The 18,493-nt window shown below is 47.5% G+C and overlaps 1 protein-coding gene across 1 annotated transcript in view; it reads right to left on the bottom strand.

The window, feature by feature from the left end:
- Positions 1–17,610, bottom strand: part of ATP2A3 (ATPase sarcoplasmic/endoplasmic reticulum Ca2+ transporting 3) — a 103,686-nt gene extending 86,076 nt beyond the window's left edge. Inside the window, exon 1 of the mRNA XM_035139148.3 lies at positions 16,838–17,610. Coding sequence (XP_034995039.3) covers positions 16,838–16,955 — 118 coding nt within the window. The 5' untranslated portion in view covers positions 16,956–17,610. The remainder of the gene's footprint in view (positions 1–16,837) is intronic.
- Between the last annotated feature and the right edge of the window lie 883 nt (positions 17,611–18,493).

The following is an 18,493-nucleotide window of genomic DNA, read 5'->3' as shown; positions in this document are numbered from 1 at the left end:
AATTTCAAATATTCTGATTCTTTCTACTTTTATTTAAACATTTTATGCATTTATTTGATTTAGTGGGGGCATGGATGGGGGAGTGGAACTTAAGTGAAAACTCAAAAACCCGGCGCAGATAGATTTATGGGGCGCTTGCATCCCAAGCTGGCTTCCACTTTATTTTGGGGGTAGCTGAACATCCCAAACAAAGCAGTTTGCCCTGTGGCTGGGCAGGAAAGAGAGCACCTTAACCCACTTCCCTGGACTGGTTTTTGTTTCGGAAATCATGCAGAATTCTTTCTTTCTCTAGTCTTCCAACCACAGAACTGTGGAGTTGAAAGGCTTGCTCACAGCAATTCTCTTGTGTATGGTGCGAACACGGCCTAAGTACCATTCAGAGCAGAACCTAGGCGACCAAGGGAGATCCGTTTGCAACATCCAGCCCTGCCAATGGGTGTGTGCAGATTACGAAACAATTATTTGATACGACCCATGCTTTCCACCATCTGGGAAGCAGCTGGCAGCCCTCCAGCTCGGCCCCAGCAGCTTCTCGCGAAAACGGTTAGGGAGGCTTTAATCCGACGGAAGAACGAATCTCACAAACACAGAGAGCGCGTCATGGAAACAGTTGAGAAGCCGCAGAGTCGCTCCCCCCCCCCCTGCACACACGCACCCTCAGCAGCCCCATGTCAACTCGCTCTGAGCCACAAAGTTCATCTCTTTTATGCTGCTTTCAGAAAGTCATACTCACTGCACGCTTTATATCAACGCATGCCTCCCATTTGAGGGATAGTTCTAGTTACAGCTCTAGTATCTGAAGAAGTGTGCATGCACATGAAAGCTCATACCCAGACACCACCAAACTCGGCCCTTCAGCTGTTGTTGGACTACAATTGCCATCATCCCTGACCACTGGTCCTGTTAGCTAGGAATGATGGGAGTTGTAGTCCCAAAACAGCCGGAGCAGGCATCCCCAAACTGCGGCCCTCCAGATGTTTCGGCCTACAACTCCCATGAGAGGACCAGTGGTCAGGGATGATGGGAATTGTAGTCCAAAACATCTGGAGGGCCGAAGTTTGGGGATGCCTGAGCTGAAGGGTCGAGTTTGGGGATGCCTGCTCATACCAATGACAAACTTAGTTGGTCTCTAAGGTGCTACTGGAAGGAATTTTTTTATCTGAGGGATAGGTTTCGAAAGAGAACAATCTATTCAGAACATCGTCACAGCAGGAAAAGAAAGAGTGAGGTACTGTATATATTTTGAGGGGTTAACTGGCCAAGTTGTCTCTCTTTACCCGGGTTTTTTTGCTCTTTTCTGAGCCTTTCCCGACTCTACGGTACAATATCCTATTTGAGTTGGGAAAGGTCCAGAAATGGATAAGCAAAATGATTGAGGAGATGAAGTGGCTCAGCTATGAGGAAAAGGTCACAGTGTTCGGGACTTCATATGTTAGAGAAAAGGGCAGGGAATCATAGAATCATAGAGTTGGAAGAGACCACAAGGGCCACCCAGTCCAACCCCCTGCCAAGCAGGAAACACCACCAAAGCATTCCTGACATATGGCCGTCAAGAAGTGGTACGGAAAAGGTTCACAGAATTATGTGTGGCGATGAAGCTGAATGTGGGACGATTCAGGACAGATAAAAGAAAGCCCTTCTCCACGCAGCGGCCAGTTGAACTATGGAACTCACTCCTGCAGGAGTCAGGCTGGGCCACCAACCTAGATGGCTTTCAAAGAGAATGGACACATCCTCTTCCCTCCCCATTCCATTTTCCTTTCGTGCCATGCCTTCTTAGATTAGGCGAAGGGTAGGGACCACACTGTATTTCGTTGAGATGTAAACTGCCTTGGGAGCCTTTCCAGCTGAAGAGCAGGCTATAAATGCTATGCACCAATAGAAATTGTGGGCCTGGGATGTATCAGGATCCAAGAGTGGCAAGACAAGAGGGCGTTGAAGGCTATGCAGCTTGTGCAAAATCAGAGGCCAAAGAATCATAGAACTGGAAGGGGCATCTAGTCCAATGCCTGGCAATGCAGGAATCATAGCTGCCAAGTTTTCCCTTTTCTCGCGAGGAAGCCTATTCAGCATAATGGAATATCCCTTAAAAAAAGGGATAACTTGGCAGCTATGGCAGGAATCACAAAATAATCCCTGGCAGATCCAACATCTGCTTAAAAACCTCCCACAAAGGAGAGTCTGCTGTCGAACAGCTCTTGAGTTCAGGAAGTTCTTCCTAATGTCATACTAACCACCCTGAGCATCTTACTGATCAAAGAGCAGGGTTAAGACATTTTCTGATTTATTTTAAAAGTATCAGAACCTCCGCCCCCAGGAGAGGAGACTGCTCTTGTGTTTGAGTAATCCTGCTTGCGGGTTTCCCAGAAGAGACATCTGGTTGGCCACTGTGAGAAGAGGATGCTGGAAGACTAGATGGGCCATTGGCCTGATCCAGCAAGCTCTTCTTATGCTCAAGCTGGCATGAGCAACAGCCCATCGTAAATCTCTAAACTATGCTTGGGGCACAACCCCCCTCTATCCAAATTCCCGTGTTTATAGCTGCACTGCTGCCGCCAGCCCAATAGGCTTTTAAAAAGTGAAAACAAATCTTTCCTCAATTCAAAATTCAGGGCTTGCTTAAATTAAATTATGAAATGCCCAAGGCGTTTTGAATGTAATCTGGATTTCCCCAGAGGGAAAAAAGGATTGGGAGAAGTGGGGGGGGGGCGGAGTGAATGTTTATGAATCAGATGGTTTTAAGTGTGTGCATCGGGGGCTGGAAGGTGGGCGATGTGCTGAAGAACAGAAAGTTGAGCTGGATGAGTCAGGGAGTTGTTTTCTTTTTTTAAAAAAAGCGTGTTTCTCCCCCCCCCCATGCCATCTCAGAAAGCTAAATATCTGAATAGAAAGAGGGCACCTGTGTCATTTCTTGTTGTTATAAAGCCAGGAAAGTTTTGTGCACTTTCTCTCTCATGCGAGAAAAAGAAGTCGGAGACGGGAGAGGGTCAAGTTGCCTTACCCTCCCCACCACCGCTTGATCTCCCACTGCTTGATCTCCTTCGTAAAAAAAAAAAAACACGCCAGAGGACTGTTCATACATCTGCCGCAGAGCCTCGTGTTTGGCTCTCAGAAGGCGAGATGAGATGCAAAAGCAGAAGAAAATCTGGAAAGTCTACAAACTAATTTGCTAAGGTCTGCCTTGTCCCTCCCAGCAACATTTTACAGATCAAGCTGTTCTGAAGCTTAGCTGGCACATAATAATAATAATAATAATAATAATAATAATAATAATAATAATAATAATAACAAAGCGTGATGGAAGCAGGAAGCCGGTGTGTGTGTGTGCGCGCACGCACACACACACACGGTTATGCAACAAGCAAACAATTTCTTCCTAGCAACCATTTATCACTTTTAAAAAAGAAAAAATAGGAGATTAATAAATCTGCACATAGCAGATCTGGCTGTGAACTGCTTCCTCTAAATCCTGGGGAAAGAACCTCTATTCTACAGCTCAAATGCACAAACACACACACACACACGGGCATCAATATCCACCCGTTGAAGCTCTTCCCTGGGTGCCACAAATTGAAAGCCCTGCATAACAGCCTTCTCAAGTGCTTTTGCTTAGCTGGGAAGAGTTCCCAAAATGTGATCTGGCTTGCCCTACATGGAGGGAGAGGGGTGTGCGTGTGCGCGCGCAGAAGGCTCTGAATTTTCCTGTGACTGGAATGTGACCTACTGTATATTGCTCCACCCACTTTTACCTCTGGCCCCACCCACCAATGGCAAGGAGGGCTCCCCGGGAGGTCCCTTCCAGCCCCACCACTGTATTCCTCTAGTGTTATGAGTTTGTGGGTGCCAAACCACTCTAAATCCCTGGATCCAGGAAGTGTTGGACTTTAATCAAGGCTTGGGGCGTTAAACTGGGTGCCAGACACCTTATCCTTGGAACCTGCAAGTGTTAGAAGCTAACCCAGTCAGGTGTTCAGGTTATCACCTAGTTTGATGGGCCATGAAAAAAGCAAGAGAGGGGTCTCTATATGAGATGGAAAATGGCTGGGGTCCCTCCTCTCCCTCCCTCAACTTGCAGATAGCAAAAGGGACAAAGCCTGAGTTTAAAGTGTCTGCAATGTGACCTAGAAGCAAAGCTGAGGCTGGGAATCCAGAGAGGCAGAGCTTCAGATGTTTGATTTCTGGCTACAAGAGAAACAAGACCTTTTTTGGGTTGTTAATGCTACGAACCCCTCCACCTCAGGCTCAGGTTGTATAGATGTGTCAACAAACCGTAAATCCTAAAGACACCACAGTCTCCGCTGTGCCTCATTCCCCAAAGGAAACCTGAACCCCAGGTAAACACCTGGAATCTCGCACCGCTCCAAGATTGGGGTGGCAGGCGAAGATACGTCCCACCATCACAGAAGCAAGAGCAAACGCGAGAAATGAACCCTAGGAATGTTCGCTTGTATCTCCCCCACTTCGAACAACCCAAATGAAGGAGCTATTTTAAAAGGGGGTCAAATAAATCTGAATGGGGCACCTCCAAGCGACTCGATGGGGGCAAAGGCAGATTTAGGAGAGCACGACCGGCGTGGGTGCGGAGCTTTGGGGTCGCATGTGCCACAGGGGGTGCTGCAGCTATAAGGCAGAATGGAAAGTGAGAGGCAAGGAGGCGCCCGTTTTTGGGCGCCTCACAGGGTGCCGCTTAAATTAGAGGACCCCCCCCCCCAAGGTCTGCCACTGATGGGGACTGAGCACGCTCTTTTTTATAAAAAAACAACCAAACAAACAATAATACAGTCGTACCTCTAATTACGAATAACTCTACTTACGAATGTTTCTACTTACGAATGGAGCTCCGTCCGCCATCTTGGATGCGGTTTAGATAGGATTTTTTCTACTTACGAATTTTTAGATAGCGTTGCTTCTACTTACGATTTTTTTCTCCCAATGCATTCCTATGGGATTCGACTTACAATTTTTTTCGACTTACGAATTCGTAAGTAGAGGTACCACTGTATATAAATAGTAATATACAAAATCATATATAAATAATAATAAAATAATCTATAACTTCATCACCAAATAATAATAGTAATAATGATAATAGTGTAATATAAATAATAATAAACATAATATTCATAAACATAAAAATTACCAACGGTACATAAACAATAAAGAATGAAAAAAGAGAAAAAAGGAAAAAAGGGGGGAAAGGAAAAAAGAAAGGGGAAAAAAAACATACATTCGGCTCATCATTCGTACCCAAAACAACAACAATATCCTATCAATTCAACAGTAATCCCGATCCGGTACCTATACTTCTCCCACGAAAGACTTCCACTTATCTCTATCTCATGCTCAGCACCGCCATGGGGTGGGAAACAGAACCACTGCAGTGAAAGAAAACTGGGAACGACGACTCAGGTTTTTGTCCTACACGCAGGAAAGTAGATAGAGCCCATGGATTCAACATTCACTCCTGGAGAAGCAGCGCCTTATAGAAGAGAAGAATATCATGGGAGCGCCCCCTCCTATTTGGGACATGGAGGTGCAAAAGCACCCCACAAACCGTCCCCACAAAGACATCTATTCCCTGGAATAACAAAGCACCAGCATATCTATCTGCCCCCCAGGGCAGAATTTATTATTTATCCCTTTCCCCCCTCATAACTGCCTTGAAATGCAGGCAGTTTCGGTGCCTTAAGGCCCCCTGTCACAGCGTACATTTAAAGGAGCATGTAGCAACTTTCAAGAGTCATGGCTTTCCCCCCAAAGAATCTGGGAACTGTAGTTTCTTAAAGGTAATATTTACGTTTTGTGAAATGAAATTAAAAAATAAGGGTGCTGAAAGCTAAAAATCAGTGTTAGAAACTGGGATAGAAGAGATAGGAGCCAAATGGCTCCTAGGACCTGGGTTGTGGGCGCCAAAACAGAATGTTTATTTGCCATGTGGCAACAATTTTTATTTGTTATTTTGAGAAACATGAACTAACATGCAATTCACATAAGTGACACATTTTTAGCAGAAATTGTTAATACATGTTTTCATTTGGTGTTTCAAATAATGGTACCATTATATATATTATACTGCTCTTCCAATTGAAAACCCAGAACACTGCCCACTATAATTAAAACAATCAACACAAGTTAATTCACAACCTCATTTAGGGGAAAAAGTCAAAACATGCTCACACACTGAGCAGGTAGTGGAGACTTACTGGTGGTGGCTCCGCACGAGGTAGCTATGGCAGCCATTTTTTTCTTTCAGAAGTCCACTGGGAACAATACTTTGTCATCACAGAGTACCTTTCTCAGTGAACTTTCATGGTGGGGGTTGCCACCAGGCACCTCACAAAAACAAAACCGGCAACAACAGAGTCTCCAAAGAAAATCTTAGCCGGCAGGTGGGAGACTCATCTAAAGACTCTGGGCCAAAGTAGGATTTGAACCCAGGACTCTGCAGTCCTAACCCCAAACCCCATTTCAGTGAAAGATGTATGCCTTTAAAAACAGTTGCTTTGTAGATGGGAGCTTGGTTGTTCATTTGTGGAAAAAGTCACATCCCTTGTTTTAAGCACCCGTAAGATTATGAAGAGGGCCAATTTCTCACAGTAATGTGGGTTTTTTTGTTGTTTCTGATGGGAGAAACCGCCACCAACTGGACTGTCTCCAAAGAAGCTGCCTCCAAAAAGCGTAGGAATGATTCACTTTAATTTGGCTGCACTCGATCTCTGAACGCCTTCCAGGATGCAGCAAGCTACAACCTTCTTTTAATTATAGAATTACAAATAAATACCATTCCCAAGAAACAGCGTTCCGTTAATTTATAAATGGGCTCCGCTCTGACGGCAAAATCTTCCATCATAAACAAGCCGTTCTGCACATTGTCGGGTGGAAAAGGAGCAAATCGTCAAGGGAAGACTACCTGGCCATTGTGGCCTCAGTCCAGCTTAAGGCAGTCATGACCAAATACAAGGGTACCTCGGGTTAAAAACACTTCGGGTTCCAGACTCCGCTAACCCGGAAGTAGTACCTCGGGTTGAGTATTTTACCTCAGGATGAGAACAGAAATCACACAGCGGTGTGGTGGCGGCAGGAGGCCCCATTAGCTAAAGTGGTACCTCAGGTTAAGAACGGTTTCAGGTTAAGGTTAGAACCTTTTTAGAACTAAAATATCCACCTGATGAAGTTAAACAACAGATCAACAGAGCCAGACAGATACCTAGAGAGAACCTGCTGCAAGACAGACCCAAAAAAGAAAATAACAGAACACCACTAGTCATCACATACAGCTCGCAAGCTAAAACAGTACAACGCATCATCAGAGATCTACAGCCTCTCCTGGACAATGACCGCTCCCTTTCTCAAGCTCTGGGAGGAAGACCTTTCATTGCCTACAGACAGCCACCCAATCTTAAACAACTCCTCACCCACAATAATACAACCACCAGACTTAACATGGACACTGGTACCAGAGCCTGCAATAAACCCAGATGCCAACTTTGCTGCCACATACACCCAGACAACACCATTACTGGCCCCAACAACATCCAACATACCATCTCAGGACTATTTAATTGCTCATCCTCTAACATTGTGTATGCCATCAAATGCCAACAGTGCCCTTCAGCTCTCTATATTGGACAAACAGGCCAAACCCTACGCCAAAGGATAAATGGACATAAATCTGACATCAGGAACCAGAAGACAGAAAAACCAGTAGGAGAACACTTCAATCTCCCAGGACATTCTATACAAGATCTCAAAGTAGCTGTCTTACTACAAAAGAATTTCAGAAATAGACTGGAAAGAGAAGTTGCTGAATTGCAACTTATCACCAAGCTCAAAACCATGGAGGGACCTGGTTTGAACAGAGATATCGGGTTCTTATCTCATTATACATGATAAGCGATCTTCAGCCATCTCAACCCTTGCTTTTTCATGCAAAACCATTTGCAGTCGTTTGCGGTCATCAACAGCTATCAGTCAGTCAATCACCCATTTCCACCACCCTTCTGAGTGATTCCCCCCTCCCCATCCCCACCCCTCCCCACCCCTTCTCTACATAAGTGCCTGGAAACTTCCATTTCACTGTATCTGAAGAAGTGTGCATGCACACGAAAGCTCATACCAAAATAAAAACTTAGTTGGTCTTTAAGGTGCTACTGAAGGAACAATTGGTTCCGGAAGTCTGTACTTAACCTGAAGCGAACTTTCCCATTGAAAGTAATGGAAAGTGGATTAATCTGTTCCAGACGGGTCCACGGAGTACTCATCCTGAAGCGTACTTAACCCAAGGTATGAGTGTAATTGGTTCCGGAAGTCCGTACTTAACCTGAAGCGTACTTAACCTGAAGTGATCTTTCCCATTGAAAGTAATGGAAAGTGGATTAATCCATTCCAGAGTACTTAAATTGAAAATACTCAAACCAGGGCGTACTTAAACCGAGGTATGACTGTACCACTAAAAGGCTGCACCATATCCTTAAAGCACTCTGAAACCACTTTAGACCATCACGGCTTCCCCCCAAGGAATTCTGGGAGTTGTAGTGATGCCAGAGGCATGCGCTAAACACTGTGCATGATGTCACAGGCGTGTACTGCGGCACTGAACCCGTCCACTGTTGGGCCCAAGATGGCACCTCTGTACCCTGGCAGTGACAGCTTACTTCAACACTGGTGATGGGATGGGATCTCTGGCCGCACCCAAAGACAACAGGGCAGCTCTCTCCTCTGACATCTTGCAGCCACTGCTCACCTCACCGCTGCCTGAAGCGTCTTCCTGACTCTGCCGAATGGTAGGGCCAGCTCCTTACTTGCATTTCTTTTAAAAAATATATATGTTCTTATGTTAACTCACAGCCTAACCTACCTCACAGGGTTGTTGTGAGGCTCAAATGTGGAGGAAAATAACCATGCATGCCACCTTGAGCTCCCTGGAAGAAAAGCCAGGACATAACAATGTTAAAGAAATAAAAAAATAATATATCTTTGCAACAGGTTCACTGATTATTTGGGGGCACATATTCTAATCGTTGGGGACCCAGGTGGCGCTGTGGGTTAAACCACTGAGCCTAGGGCTTGCTGATCAGAAGGTCAGCGGTTTGAATCCCTGTGACGGGGTGAGCTCCCGTTGCTTGGTCCCAGCTCCTGCCAACCTACCGTAGCAGTTCGAAAGCACGTCAAAATGCAAGTAGATAAATAGGAACCGCTACAGCGGGAAGGTAAACGGCGTTTCCATGTGCTGTTCTGGTTCGCCAGAAGTGGCTTTGTCATGCTGGCCACATGACCTGGAAGCTGTATGCCGGCTCCCTCGGCCAATAATGCGAGATGAGCGCGCAACCCCAGAGTCGGTCACGACTGGACCTTATGTTCAGGGGTCCCTTTACCCTTTATTCTAATCATTACATTCATAACCCACCTTCCCTCCAAGAGCAGAGGTGGGTTTAGGGGAGCATGGCCGGTTTGCATTTTAGCGTTGCCACTGAAATTTGAAAGCCCACCACTGCCAAGGGCCTCAAGATGGCATACATAGTTCTTCTGCTCACAACAGCCCTGTGAGGTAGGCTAGGCAGAGAGGCCGTGACCTTCCTATGAGCTTCGTGGCTGAGTGAGGACCCTGGTCTCCCAGGCCCTATACATTAACAGCTATACCACACTGGCTCTGAAGCCTATTGGTCCATCAAGCTCAATGCTGTCAACACTGACTGGCAGCAGCTTTCCAGGGTTTCCAACGGGTTTCCCCAGTCCTTCCCAACTAATACCGGGGATTGAACCTGGGACCTTTCCCATGCAAAGCAGATGCTCTTCCTCATTTCTCTACACGGTCAAGAAGGGTTTCCAATTTCAGTTTCATCTAGCCAACTGACCCAACAAAACGCAGCAGCTGTTCTTCCAGGGGTTGCCAGCCCCGGTGACTTCCAGATGTTGGCAGCTCCCTCAGCCCCAGTCAGCATGGTCACTGGTCAGCGATGGAGCTGAACTGAACGCCGAAGATTTGTAGGGTCTCAGCGGTCCCCCTCTATACCCACAGAGCTGTAGCTCAGTGGTAGATGAGTGGTAGACTTTTGCATGCAGAAGGTCCTGAGATGAATCCCCAGCATTTCCTGGTAGGACTGGGAATGTCCCTTGTCTGAAGAGAGCCAACAATCCCACTCAGTTCAATCAAGGCCGCTTCCGATATTGTTGGCTAGGAAGTTTAGAGTGCATTCGCCTTGCAGATCAGCTGGTGCTCAATCCCTCCTGATTTCCTGCGGAACTGCCAAGCACACCTGTTGCATAAGATCCCTGATCCCGAAGGGCTGGTTAACTCGCACCCAGCCCGATCCTATGCACGCTTGCTCAGAAGTAAGACTCGCAAAGTCCAGCAGCGCCTAGTAAGAGCTCACCAGATGGCAGCCGTTGATCACCTTCAACCTCCATAGCCATCCCTCGAGTCTGTAAAGAAGCCAGAGGTGGGCGCGAGTTCAGGAGCCACCAAGCTGGTCAGCGGAAAGACACCTTTCGGTGCACAAGCTGGCTGGAGAGGCCTTCCCCAATGGTGTTTGAAAATAGACAGGCGCTGGGCTCGTCTTGCGACTGGCGCAGGTCCAGTTGTGACCACATGGAGATCTAGCTTGGTGACAGACATCTCCACCTGGCTGGCCCCTCCAGTTTTCTTAAGCAGGTAAGCAAAAGAGCTCATTTACTGCATATATATCCCATATATTTTCTATAAAATATAAAGCGGTATAGAAATGAAATGAATAAGAATAATTATAATCCATTAGCGAAGAATTGGAAGAGTGAAGATCTACCTACAGTTGACGATTGGCAGTTGAAGTTGATAGAATTTATGAAACTGGCCGAGCTGACCGGGAGACTCCGTGACCAGAGGGAAGAGTCGGTGGAAGAAGATTGGAAGAAATTTAAAGTTTATTTAGAAAATAATTATAAGATTAGAAATGTATAATATAAGATTTGGAAGTATAAAGAGGTTGTAGAAGAGGATTAGTTGATTTATTATAGTATTTATTTATTATAGTATTTATTTATTTATTGTATTTATTTATTATAGTATTTAGTATTTAGTATTTATTATAGTATATTAAGATTTAGTTAAGTGTTGTTATTATATAGAGTATGAAGAGTTAAGCAAAAGTGTTAAAGAATTTTTTTTGATCAAGATTGTAATAAGAGATTTAGCATGTTGTTAAGTTAAGAAGAGTTAGAATATGTTTAGATAATCTTTTAAAAAAGAAAAAAAGATTGGAACCAAGACATGGAAAGTACTAATGATGTAATACAAAAAAACCCAGTTAGGAGGGTTTGGAGGAAGTTGACAATGTCAGAATGAGTGTTATATTTTTTTTCTTATATTTGTTCTGTTTGTAATTTTGTATTGTCTACTTTGTTTTCTATGTTCTTGTTATATGCTCTTTGGGTTTTTTTCTGCAATTTTATTATATATATATATATATATATATATATATATATATATATATATAAGAATAATTATAATCCACTAGGAGGGGGGGAATGGCGCCTAGACATCCCATTGTGGCGACCATAACCTATGTTTAAGGTGAGTTTTGGCAGTTAACTTAAATATCTGAGAATCTAACGCTGTTCCCTGACACCCAAAGGGTATCAAATCAGGCTTGAAAGAACAGATTGCAGTATGTGCCTCTACTGTACGTGTGGGGTGGCCCAGAACAAGTGTGCCCCTGGGTGCAGGAAGGTTGACAGTGCCTGATCAAAGCCATTCAGCAGAGTCGGCCCAAGACATTTTGCAGTCCGAAGCACATGTCAAAATAGTGCTCCCCACTATCTTGGGCAGCTGAGTCTTCACGCTTAGCATCCTCTATGGCACCCAAGGACAGAGGGCTAAGCATGCCCAGCTGAGTTTACTACCTCCGTCGCAGTATCTGCCACCCGAGGCAGCTGCCTCACTCCATTCAACACTAGGGCTGGCCATGCCCTCCAAATTTACAAGAACGGAGATTCCGACTAAACATCAGGAAGAACTTTCTGACGGCGAGAGCCGTTCTACAATGGAACAGTCTACCTCGGAAGATGGCGGGCTCTCCTTCATTGGAGGTTTTTAAAAGCACAGCTTGGATGGCCATCAGTCATGGATGCTTTAGTCGTGATTCTTGCATTGCAAAGGGTTGGACAAAATGACTCTCGGGGTCCCTTCCAACCCAACAATTCTATAATCCAGAGAGCGTTGCAAGAAAGGGCTTCGCTGCAGAAATACAACAGGCTCCCCTCCGTTCTACCCACCGACAATAAGTAGCCTTTAAAAGAACACACACAGAGAGACAAATATGCATCCTCTAAAAATAGGCTGCGCAGATGATCACAAATTGCTTCTGAAACTCAATTTAGTTTTACAAAGTTTTTTTTAATTAATTGCCTTTTTTTAAAAAAAACCAACAACCTGGCACAACCCATCCTCCAACTTTTGCTATTTTCCAACACGCACACACACACACACACACACACACACTTCATTTCAGCTTCATCAAAGCTATTTGCATATGCAAATATTGGTTGGGCTGCATAAGGGCTTTCCAATGAGCTTTCTTCTAATCAGATCAATATTGACTCAGGTGTGGTTGTGTTCCGAGGCTCAGTGGCAAGTTCCACCCTTCTTTGTGTAGGGATAACCAAATCTTATTGTCTCGAGGAAAGGTGGCACCCGCAGGAAACAAAGGTCACAGGTCTCTTATCCCTGAGCATCATAAAATTGTAAGGTTGGAAGGGACCCAAGGATCATCCAGTTCAACCCCCTGCAATGCAGGAATCTTTTTTCCCAACGTGGGGCTCGAACCCACAACCATGAGATTAAGAGTCTCGTGCTCTTACCATCTGAGCTATCTCACAGCAGGGGTGAGGAACCTTTCTCAGCCTGAGGGCCACATGGGAAACCTTCCAGGGGTCACAGGCCAAGCGGTAGGTGATGCCAGGATGCGATTCTTACTATCATACAATAGCAAACATTCCATCCAAGTAAAATACTAGAGTTGCTAGGTCAGGACCCTGAGATTTCAGGGCTCAGGCCTGAGACCTATAGGGGCAGCCCCTGTTGATCTCACAGGAGGCCAGCTCCAGTGATGTCATTAAGCATCACTGAGCCCTGGAGATGGAGGTTAATTGGGATGGGAGAGGAAGGTGGGAAGGAGGGCAGACTCCAGCTCCAAGAATCGATGCAATAATTTGCAGCTGGCTCCTGCCAGGCTGAAGCCTGCAATCTGCACGCACCGTCTTAATAATAAGAATAATAAATCTTAAGGAACTCTCGCCCACCTGGAAAGTCAAGCCATCCCCCTGTCACTATCTTCCCACCTTCATAGGCCAGGTCTGGCACATGGGCAGGACACCTGCCATTCACCTGACACAATTTAAGGTATCAGATGATTGACAGGTGGGTGGTCCTGCCCACCTCCCAATGTTGGCCTGCAGGGTTTGGGAGGGATGACAATCATCTGTCCTGGGTTAGAGGGAGTGGCAACCAAAGAATGTATTAGCCCAGTGGGGCTTCTTTCCAAGACAGTCGTTCCCCTCTAGATGCTTTGGGCTACAACTCCCATCATCCTCTCTGGCAACTGGCCACTCTGGCCGGGAGATGAGAGTCGAGCACAGACATCCCCAAACTCGGCTCTCCAGCTGTTTTGGGACGACAACTCCCATCATCTCTAACTAAAAGGACCAGTGGTCAGGGGTGAAGGGAATTCATAGAATCATAGAGTTGGAAGAGACCGCAAGGGCCATCCAGTCCAACCCCCTGCCAAGCAGGAAACACCATCAAAGCATTCCTGACAGATGGCTGTCAAGCCCCTGCTTAAAGACCTCCAAAGAAGGAGACTCCACCATACTACTTGGCAGCAAATTCCACTGCCGAACAGCTCTTACTGTCAGGAAGTTCTTCCTAATGTTTAGGTGGAATCTTCTTTCTTATAGCTTGAATCCATTGCTCCGTGTCCGCTTCTCTGGAGCAGCAGAAAACAACTGTAGTCCCAAAACAGCTCGAGGTTTGGGGGTGCCTGGTCCAGCAACATCTAAGAGAGCACCAGCCTGACGGCAAGAACCATCTAGAGCGGTGTTTCCCCATACTTGGGTCTCTAGCTGTTTTTTTGGACTACAACTCCCATTATCCCTAGCTAACAAGACCAGTTGTCATGAATGATGGGAGTTGTAGTCCAACAACCTCTGGGGAATCAGGGTTAAGAAAGGCTGATCTAGAGTACCATGGCTTCCTCCCCTCTAGAGCGGTCAATACTGTGAGATGGTGATAGCCTGAATCAGTACACTCCCTGACCCACACCACCTCTGCCAATCCTGGCTCTTGCACACTCCACCCTGAGTATTCATTGCATGAATGGAGAGCTGGTGTAGCACAGTGGTTAGAGTATCGGACAACGACCTGGGAGACCAGGGTTCAAATCCCCACTTGGCCATGAAGCTCACTGGCTAACCCTGGGCCAGTCTCTGCCTCTCAGCCTAACCTACCTCACAGGGGTGTTGTGAGGATTAAATGAGGAAGAGGAGAACGATGTGCTCTACCTTGTGCTCTTTGAAGAAACAGGTGGGATATACCTATATGCAATAAATAAGTAAATGATAGCCCATCTAAGATCATGATTGCATACATGGTTCTCCCCTGCCTCATTTAATCCCCACAACCACCCTGTGAGGTAGGTTAGATGGAGAGGTAGTGTCTGGGTGCCAAGGTCACTCAGTGAGCTTCATGGCCGAGTGGGGGTTTGAACGCTCATCTCCCAGGTCCCAGGGACCCTCAGGGTCCCTTTCAACTCTACAATTCTGTGCTGGAATGTTGGAAGGGCCAAGGCTCTGTGGCAGGACACCTGCTTTTCATGCCCAAAGTCCCAGTTTCAATTCCTTTCAGCAGCTCCAAGTAGGGATGAGAAGACAACTACCCACACGAAACCCTAAGGAGCTGCTGCCAGTCAGTGTAGGGAACACCCAGCTAGATGGGTTCAGGCACACACATTGCAAGAGACCAAGGGTCTGATCCAGGGTATAGAAAGCAGCTTGCTAATGTTCCTGTGTTTACTCTGCCTGTGACCCAAATCCCCCTCCAGAAGTCTCTTTCCCAAAGCCTGCTTCCAGGTCATCTGCACCCCAAAATTCACCCACACCATTCACCGAGTTACAGACTCATCAACCCCCAGCCAAGTCCCAACACAGTGCAGTTCCCCAAAGACCCAGGTCACCACTCCCTCAGATGCTCAGAACTGCATCCTTTCCAGTAGTCAAACCAGGTGCTCTGCCCTCCGCAAATCCAGGTGTCCCCTCCCTGCTCCCCCTCCCTGCCCCAGGCCTGACCAGATTCACAATCGCAGCGCCAAGCACTTCTCATGGCAGGGGGCTGGGCTAGATGACCTTTGGGGCATCTTCCAACACCACGATTCTATGATTCACCCTCCAGGTAACTCCTAAGCAAAGCAGTCCTCCAGAGCCTGCCCAGGGCCCCCAGCCAGTTCTTCCTTGACCGGGCAATCAGACCACCATTGTCCGTAACCCATGGCCGATGCAAGCCTTGCCTTTCATGCCCAAATAATCTCTGACCCCCACCCTGCCACAGTCTCCAAACCTAACCTCAATTTATCCTCTGAAGCAACATTTTTTTAAAGAAAATCAGTCGCTCCTCTTCCCCCTCCATTTCGGAGCTCTCACAATGGAACTTCCAGGGTCCAGGGCATTCTGGATGTAAATGTAAAATTACTAGGGGCAAATACAAAGGGGAGCAAAAGGCTGCTTTTGCAGACATCCCGGAAGTCTTGTGCCGACTTCTACGGAAGCAGGCTGCTCAGCTAAATGGAACCTGTGGTTTGATCTAGCAGCAGGGCCCTTCTTTGTGTGCTTATTTTAAAACTGATCAGACAAAAGTCCCGAGCGGAGGGATCCTATTAATGGCTGTCCGTTGCAGCATCTCAATGGAACTAGCATGCTTAGGGGCAGTCTATCTTTGAAAGCAAGAGCAGAGGGTTCTTGCCTCTGCCTCTTGCTGCTGCTCTCGGGCACCTGCAAGGAGCGGCTGCGTTTTTTGGTGACTGTACTATTCTCTCTCTCTCTCTCTCTCTCTCTCTCTGCCTAGTCACCTTTGGCTTCAGGATTCTACCACCCACTGCCCAAAGTGGATGGCACTCCCATGCCCCACACAGCCACCCTATCCAGCCCCACATAAACCCCACAGGACACCCAACCATTAAAAGTACCTCCCTTATCCCAGATCACACACCCTGTTATAAACTCTCTGTTTAGGCGGGCCCCTTTCAAGGTAGCCCCCTATGTGAAAAACAAAGGGCTGCACCCAAACAGCATAAGAGCCAACTCCCAGCGGATGAGGTGCCTTTGCCCCCCAACGTAATTATTTGAAGGAGCTGGCTGGAGCCCTCAAAGTCGATGGACATTGTCATTCAAATGGTGTGTATGTGCCACATCATGAGATGATTGTGCAGGGCGGAAATCAGTAGGATGCATCCATTCAAAGCACTCTTACACCACAGTCCGTCTTGCCCCCCCCCTGCCCCAAGGATCCTGGGAACTGCAGTTGAAGGATGTTGCCATTCTCAGCACCCTTATACTGTAAACTACAGTTCCCAGGATTCTTTTTTGGGGAGGGGGCGAGCCATGCCCGTTGCATTGGTATCAAAGCGCTTTGGCTGCATGGCGTGGCTGGGACCTGAAACCATAGGTTTCAATGGGTCTACTCTGAGTAGGGCTAACCCTGGCGCCAACCCCCAAACCCATCCTGATTACATCGCCGTTCTGAAAGCCACCATGGATGGCATCGCGGTTCTCCGGCGGTAGGGAGCGAGGCGGCTTCAGCCCCAGGAGGACTCACCGTTGGCGCCGTACTTCTCCCGGTTCCGCCGCACCTGCTCCGCGCTCAACCCGCAGCTTTCGCGCACGCCGAAGCGCCGCAGCACCTCCTCGGCCGTCGAGCTGTGCGCGCTCTCCATGACGCGCGGCTGGAGCGCTCCGGCGCCCGCTCGCCTCGCCTGGCTGTGCGCTCCGGCGGCGCCCGCCCGATCCCTTGAACGCTGCCCGGTTACCGGACCGGCTCCGGAGGAGGAGGAGGAAGCCTGATGTGCCTGGACAACAATGAAGAGAGGCAAGCTGGCCGCAGGTTCCCACCTACTCCAAAGCCAAATCGCGCAACCCGGATTGCAATAATGATAATAATAATAAACCCGGGTCGTTTTTTCTCTCTCCAAGTCCCTCGGTCTCAGCCTGCCGCGATCTCGCAGGGACTCCTCCGAGCCGAGCCCAGCCGGGGCACCTTCCGCTTGGCCCCGCGATCAACCCTCTCCGCTTGCGCGCTCACAGCCGCGGCACCCGTCCGCAGAGCCTGCCCGGGCGTTCCGCTACTGCCACTGCCATGCTGCGCCTTGCAAAGTTACTTTCTGTCCACTCGGGTTTCCCTGAGCCAGGCCCCGCCCTCTGCCTCCAGCGCCTGGCCTCGCCTTCCCCCAGGATCGCTCGCCTCGATCACCTGCGATCGCTCGCCCTTTTTGTACGATTTTTTGGGGAAGTGTTATTATTGTGATTCTTTAAGCCTCGCTGCTGAGCGCGCGGCGGCTCCTCCCTCTCCCTCCTCCAGCCTTCCCCATTCACAAGCTACCTGCCGCCTCCCGATTGGTTCCGGCACACCCTTGATACCTTCCTGCCCTTCTGCCATTGGCTATGAGAGGCGTTCCGATTTGCATAGGATTTCTCTCTTTTCCCCCACCCGGGGGAGGGCGCTTTTTCGACCCACCCACTTGTGCCTTTTAAGGTTTTTTTTTTTAAGGAATTCCCATCGCTGCAGCGATTGGGGGCGGGGCACAGTTGCACCTGTTGGATTTCTGCCTGCTATACACCTGCTATTAACAGTCTCGCGCCGAAAGCTCTTGCTGCTGGAAACAGGGAAGAAATCTAACACACATACACACACACACACACGGAATGAGAACTAGATCCTCTGTGTGTAAAATTAATTCAAAAGGGCACTTCAAAATCACAGGGAAAGGGACTTTTCAATCTTCATTTTAACTAAGTAAACACACACACACACACATTTTTTCAAACAAAGCAATGTCATGAAACATGTATTTCGATATTAAATGATTGCAGTTTCAAGAAACTTGACATTTAAATTTTAATTTAAAATGTTCAGATATGGTGGGATATGTTCCAAAATCAGATATGTTCCAAAATCCCTCTCAGCCTCAATCTCTGGAGTGGTTGAAATAAAGCAGATGACAGCAGGCCAGGTGTCATACAGGGAATACCAATCCCATTCAGAACTATGTTTACTTGTGCATTAACTGTCTCTGTGAATGACATATTGCTTGTGTGTCATCCACTGTAACAGGGGCTGGGCTCTGCAGGCCAGATCCTTACCTAGCACCACCCCTAGGGGCCAGCTCTGACAGGTAGGTGGGTGGGACAAGTCACCTGTCAATCACCTGATGCAGCCAATAATTGACAGGCAGGTTGCCCTGCCCACCTTTTGCTC

This window comes from Zootoca vivipara, chromosome 14 (genome assembly GCF_965207765.1).
Source record: "Zootoca vivipara chromosome 14, rZooViv2.hap1.1, whole genome shotgun sequence".
Taxonomy (NCBI): Eukaryota; Metazoa; Chordata; class Lepidosauria; order Squamata; family Lacertidae; genus Zootoca; species Zootoca vivipara.
The sequence above is the reverse complement of the archived record's forward strand: the minus strand, read 5'-3'. Positions and strand labels throughout refer to the sequence as shown.